The sequence below is a fragment of the Morone saxatilis genome, unplaced genomic scaffold (genome assembly GCF_004916995.1).
Source record: "Morone saxatilis isolate NCDOM2014 unplaced genomic scaffold, NCSU_SB_2.0 Contig8, whole genome shotgun sequence".
NCBI classification, from domain to species: domain Eukaryota; kingdom Metazoa; phylum Chordata; class Actinopteri; family Moronidae; genus Morone; species Morone saxatilis.
In genome coordinates, this window is record NW_023340257.1 from 18,169,470 (window position 1) to 18,176,288 (window position 6,819).

A 6,819-nucleotide genomic window follows, 5' to 3' on the forward strand; every position below is an offset into this window, starting at 1 on the left:
AGGAATGGAGGGCTGAGGGTATGAGGGGTGAGGGGTGGGGTGGGGGAGGGGTGTTTGGATATGCTATTTAGTAAAATTCTCCCTGAAACCAAATCCAAACCGTCTTCATCCCAATGTACACTCAATTTTTCGTTTTCCAAAGACAGAGGTGGAGAGAAATGTGCAAAAGTTCCATGTTCTCACTGGAAAGAAGAGATTCAATGAAAACAGTGTTATTTAAAAGATGACGATTTCATTCATCCTTATTTACACATAAAATGGGAATGTTTTGTTTTTTTACCTTTCACATTCCCAAAAGGATGGTTGCGGTTTCTTTACACCTCAGCTTTTTGGCTGTTCTCCTCCACTTTCTCCTCCAGCTTTTTCTCCTCCTCAGAAGACCCGTTCTCCTTTTCACCAGTCTTCCAGCTTCCTTGCCTGTTTAGAAGAAAACACTGTTAGCTAGCATGCTGATAATCCTTCACTTTAGTCAGTATGAAAAAACAAACTGTACATGGCATGACGGTGCATTAAATGGAAGCTGCATGCATCTCTGTGCTATTAATATAAACTTACTATTTATGTGTTCATGATCAATTGCAAGATTGATTACCAGGTGAACAAAAGGGCTACTGCACCAAATCCCCAAGCGTACTTAAAAGCCCCAGATTCAATGAGGTAATTTGATTTTTTTTATTAATTCAATTAAAGGAAGATTCAAAGCTAGAAGAGAAGATCAATACCACTCTTATATCTGTCTGTCAAATGTGAAGCACGAGCAAGCAGCCAATTAGCTTAGCTTAGTAACAAGACTGAAAGCAGCAGGGAGAAAAACCTAGATCACAAATGTAACAGACATCTGCCTCTTAAACTCACCAATTAACACATTATATATTGTTTGTTTAATCTGTTCATTTTGTTTGTTTGATTATTTCTTAGTACTTAGTTGTTTCCTTCTGCTTCCAGTCTTTATGCTAAGCTAGGCTAACCACCTCCTGGCCTCATCTTAATATTTAATGTATAGACTTGAGCATGAATATCGATCTGCTCTTGGCAAGAAAGCTAATATGCATATTTCCCCAAATGTTGAACTATTCCTTAAATTGCTGTATGAAAATATAGTTTTCAGTTCATTAGTTTTCATCATACTCACATGGATACTATTACTAAATTGCTCCTCTCTGGACACATAATGAAGCTGAGATGTAATAGTTTTCTGTGAACTCAATGTGTATTTGATGGGAACTTGATGGGAATTGGGTATGCAATAAGAATATATCGCAAAGTTACTATCTGTATCTGTTATATAATAAAAAAATAATACTCCTTTTACATACATGTATTAGTTTAGCTACTCACAAAATAACATTTGCAACATAATATTTAAACCATGTACTTAAATTATTCAGACAATAAAGCATGATTTGTTCTGCACCTCTAAAAAATTATTTTAAAAAGTAAGAATAAACTGAGTTTAAAAAGCTGTGCAACTGTTAATATGATTATGTGAGAAAGCTATTGACAAAAAAGAGGTCATGTAAGTTCACTGGGCAACACTGCACGACCCCTGGGGGGGGGGGGGGGGATGAATTCGGAAATTCAATCATTTTATTAAGATTAGGATCATTTCTTACTTGGATTTCTTCATGTAGACCCAGTATGCCAGGGCTATAACAAGAGTTGCGATGAGGAGGCCGACTACAACTCCAACCACCAACTTGGTTTGGTCACTATCCTCTAATTGGTCTGTAACAAAGACAAAACAGAAACATCAGAGACCTGGGAGACACATTGCAGTATGAAACCCCAGCCTGAATGCATATGAATAAAGGGAGGGGGAAAAAGTCATATGTGCAATAAAAGCATTGATGAGTGGACACATCCGCACAGCACATGGTTATGACTCATCGAGTTCAATGACAGATACTTTTAATTAATGAATCATTTCATAAGCCAATGGGATTATGGGCAATGTTAACATTTCGTCAGGATGCTGGTAGCTCCATTCCTCTTATTCCTTCATATCTGTGTTTTATTTATGGAAACACACTGTCCAAAGATTGATTTTCCAGCCGTAGAGTCCAAGGTGATGATAAAGGTAAATATTTTATCAAGAGCCTTCTTTCAGTAAGGAACATTTGATTCCCCCATAGTCTTTCCTCCCCCCTCCCCCCTCACACCATTTCTTACAAGCAAGAAGACTGCTACCACTTACCTTGTTTATCCACTCTCACATCCTCAAATACTGAAATCAGATATAAAATAAAATTAACGTCCAACCAAAAGAAGAAAAAAAAACCAAGCTTAATGTTCAGAAAAATCACTACTCTACTTCTATTCTACTGTTGCATGCAGGTAATTCAAAGAGGAAACAGATTAAATCCAGCATCCCAACATACACACACTGAGCGAGGGGGAAAAGAGAGGTGAAATGCTGTCTCAAACACGCAGGAATGAGTAAGCAAGAGAGAGCAAGGAATGATTAACACTGCACGCTTTTGGGCTACAGTGTGTACAAAGTGCTAAGTGCATGCATCGGTTACGTATTTGCAGTGATTTAGTGAAAAAGATGATCAAAACCAAACCACCAATATTACTAAATCTGATAAAAACTTCAAAAGCAGCATTTATTTTTGCTTCTAATTGATAAATTGTGTTTTCTTCTCATCTTTTACTACTTATCTTTCCCTACTATGGACTAAAATTTGGCACTAAAGAAAACTGATTGGTTCATTCTACAAAAAAAGCATATTAAAAAGGTTTATATGAACCCAAAATAATGTGATTTTCTTAGCTACAGATTACAAATCCTAATTTAGGTGCTTTTACCCTCATGTACATACCTGCTGAATGACTATAGTTTTACCTAAGCATCTCAACATTATGTATGTATGTATTATGTATGTATTAAGTCAACATGCAGACAGAAAGAGTAAGTGAGCAGAGGAGAAAAAAAACATCCACAACAGCAGAGTTAGGCTTTTAGGAAAAATAGGAAGCGGAGAGAGACGAGAGGACTTTACTACCGCTTTGTACTTACGGGATGACACATTTATAATTCTGGTGTCCACGCCAAAGTCATTGGACACTGTACACGAGACAGTCATATTTGCAGTAGGCACGACTACGATCTTGTGTGTTATCTTTCCGTTGACGAAGGGACTCTCATCAAGCTGAACAATCAGAGAAGAAAAGCCACAAATGTTAGTATTTACATATCACACTGTAGGATTTATAAACCTGCAACGGCACGAGAAGTGGAATTATTTTGTACCACTAGGGGGGGACGTTGGATTGTAATGTGACTCAGCCTTTCCATGACAAAGACACAGCATGTGAGCCTCTGGGATATAGACACTTGAGTCTCAGAGGAGAACCTCAGACACAAAGACAAACTGCCAACACCCTTTTCACATCCTCTACATATACAAGCGGATGTAGCAATTTTGTAAATACCCATTTCTGAGTCTGCATTCAAGCCGTACATTATTCTCTCTGAATAGGCTTTAAATGTTGGGACGAGAGAGGAGAAAAACATAAACTTTGACTGAAATGTAAAAAACGTGTGTTATCTCTAAAATGCATTGTCCTTCAGTGAAAGAGTTCTGGGCACCTTTGTAACTGATTAATTATTGCACACAGGTTCAGGCTGTGAGGTGATTTTTTAGGTTAGGCACTGACTGAAAGGGCTGAACAGAATTGAAAACATCCTACAGACACCCTCAGGTTCATATGTAATTCAGACTGCTTCATTGAGTGGGTCTGCTATCAGTGTGCACACAGGTACGCCACAGAAACAAAAGAGGAAAAAGGCCTATTTAAAAGAAACTGTCTTCATGACAGTTTGGTGCAAAACACTGTTTTTGAGCCTGTGAGAAAATGAAGAAATTTACTCAACCGCTAAGAAATGTTTGGACTAGATAAGTTCAAAAGTGTGACAGCTGGGGAAAATACTAACAGTGCAAACTGCTATGCACATAACAGGGAGTATTCACTCACTCTGCAGTACAGGGTGAGTGGCAAAAGCAAAGCAAGAGCTGTCTCAGGACCATGCTGGCAAACCCTGGACTGTTTTGCTTGGTCTAAGAGGAGGAGGCTTAAACAGACTGCATCTGTTTAGTCACACTTTCCCATCTCTGCTGATGCTATTTCAGAAGCAGTTTGATGAACCAAACTGAATATAACCCTTAAGTGTATTCAGTGTCCCATTCACCTTCTGCAGATAGACATAATCTACAATATGTCTTGGCTACTGTGTTGACAACACTCAGATGCTGCTGACTAAAGACATCTGCAGTTGTTACTGCTGGAAAAATCTGCTATCTCCCATCTTACATAAGAAGACCATGGTTCATGAATTTCTGTGAAAACTAGTATTGATTTATCAGCAAAACAATGACTGCTTTCATTTATAGCATGATGTTTATCTGTCACCCTTAAGTGTGTTTGTAAGTGGCAAGGGAAGGATCTGAAGAATAGCCAGTATGTGTGGTAACTTGTAAAAGCTGATATCCATCTTGCTGCGTTGCAACTGCCATAGATGATGCTGACAATAAATTCTGTGGTTCAGTTATCAGAATGAGCCATAAGCCCACCAGTGTCACATGCTGGCACATTTTGCCAGTTTCGCAATGACTGATTTAAGCTAAGAGCAAGCTTCTACGACCAAGACCACAGCCATTTTTTGCTGTAGCACGTGAAACAATGCGGATTTCAGTTTTAAAGGTATACTTGTTGAGATTTTCTGCATTTTATTCAGCAATAGCCCTTCAATGTATTTATGTATATTTATTACCACCAGTTTTTAGTCCTACACACAAGGGATTCACAGGACTCGACTTCTTCATCAAAACAACATGTGTTTGCTTGGTTGCGCTGTAGTTGGTCTCCTGTTATTTCTGACAAAGGAGCTGCTCAAGAGGTGTTTGCTGTAGTATTAAACCACATTTAATGTTACCACGGTAACCATGGGTGTTTCCAAATGAAGACAAAACTTTTAAATGGGCTTGTGAACAATACCCCTTTGCAAAAAATGGGGAAATATGGCATGAACTATTCACAATGGCAAAGTACACCTAACATGAATTTGCATTCAGTCACCACAGTGTGTGCAGGCTAGCAGATCAAAGTTGCGTAACTGTCATACACCCTCACTAACAGCTCCGCCAATACATCATTGTCCTAAAACTGGTCAAGATATCAAGTGCCTACAGTATGCTTGTTTTTACCCACTGCTTCATAATTGTAAGCTGCATCTGCTCCCACTAAAACTCCAACGCTATTGCATGGACACATTCAGCCGAATGCAGCGAATTCGATTTTGTTAACTGCATCTATTGATCTAGAAAGGCCTGCGTGTAACTATATTGGGGATATCACAGAATCTCGTGAAGCCTAGATGATGTTTGACACCTCCAACCATCCAGTATTGCAACCCAAACGTCTTACGTTACAAAACAGACCATTGATGAAAAGATGGTTTTACTACATATAATATTTTCCCACTTAGTTCCTGTGTGACAATACGCAGAAGAACTACTACATTAACATTTACTACTGTATTTGTTAGTGTTAATAATACAGCATGTTTCCTTTCTGGGTTTCTTAAAGCCTAGCGGAATAAAAAGAATTTTCTGTGCGCTGGCACAAAGGGAGCTGAGTGTTCATCAAAAATAAAATCCTTGTGCAATCACAGTGAATAAATGTATGTGCAGTTATAAATAAATTGATAGATATGACCTTTAGAGATAGTAAGAATTATCAGTGGAACACTTAAATGTAATTACGATAAAGGCTAATGCTGTAAGAGTGCGAGTGTGCATACCGAGGTGCCATTGATGCTCCAGGAAACAGCTGGTTTTGGAGAACCTTCAGCCTCACAAATCAAGACTTCATGTTGGCCGTCTTCACCGCGCTTACTGGATATCTTCCTGATAACTGGAGCACCTGCAACAGGACGTAACTCTTCAGATACATCTGAATGAGAAAATGGTTTTATAATGGCTGCTTTTCATTCACGAACACACCCAACGTCACTGAGGAAAATCTTTGCTTAAAGGAATAGTTTGACATTTTAAAAAATCCCCTTGTTCACTTACCTTTTGCTGAGGGTCAGAAGAGAGAATACATACCACTCACATGTCTGTACAGGAAATATGGAGCTACAGCCAGCAGCCAATTAGTTAAGCTTAGCATAAAGACAGGAACCAGCTAGTCTAACTGAGAAAATCTGCCGCACAGCACCTCTACAAGCCCTTAATTAACAATCAACATGAAACAATATGTTAATTTGTGAACGTTAGGGGTAGTTTTTAGGTAGGTTAGGGTTAGCTGCAGGCTGTGGCTTCCTATTTGCTGTATGGACATGAGAGTGCTGTTGATCTTTTTGTCTAACTCTCAGCAACAAAGCAAATTAGCATATTACCCAAAGCCTCCGAGCTTCCTTTAAGTCCTTACCTTCGACAACCAGCTCAAAAGAAGCTTTCCGGCTGAGGGGCCCAATTGACACTTCACACTCATAGCGACCGGAGTCCGCGTAAGTCACCTTGGTAAACTTGGGCTCTTTGTCCAGTTTAACATTATTCTAAAAAAAAGAGGAAGAATATTAACACTGTTAATAACAACCACTGAACTTGTCTTCATTTATTTCGGCTTTGTTGTATAAAAGATTGCTTTTACCTTTGTCCATGAGACCTTTGATTCCCCAGAAGCATCAATCTGGAGAGTTATATCCAAGGTCTCACCGGCACTCTTGACGATATTTCCAGAGGGGTTTAAATTGATGTCTAGGTCTAAAAAGAGAGGTGAGGACGGTGAAAAGATGGTTCAGAGGCCTGACAA

At 38.9% G+C, this 6,819-nt stretch overlaps 1 protein-coding gene across 1 annotated transcript in view; it reads right to left on the bottom strand.

The window, feature by feature from the left end:
- Nucleotides 1–6,819, bottom strand: part of LOC118341795 (CD166 antigen homolog A-like) — a 10,753-nt gene continuing 3,934 nt past the window's right edge. Inside the window, exons 8-15 of the mRNA XM_035680170.1 lie at nt 6,658–6,770; nt 6,436–6,562; nt 5,804–5,925; nt 3,020–3,152; nt 2,195–2,224; nt 1,614–1,725; nt 281–417; nt 1–182 (exon numbers count right to left, since the gene is read on the bottom strand). Coding sequence (XP_035536063.1) covers nt 315–417; nt 1,614–1,725; nt 2,195–2,224; nt 3,020–3,152; nt 5,804–5,925; nt 6,436–6,562; nt 6,658–6,770 — 740 coding nt within the window. The 3' untranslated portion in view covers nt 1–182; nt 281–314. The remainder of the gene's footprint in view (nt 183–280; nt 418–1,613; nt 1,726–2,194; nt 2,225–3,019; nt 3,153–5,803; nt 5,926–6,435; nt 6,563–6,657; nt 6,771–6,819) is intronic.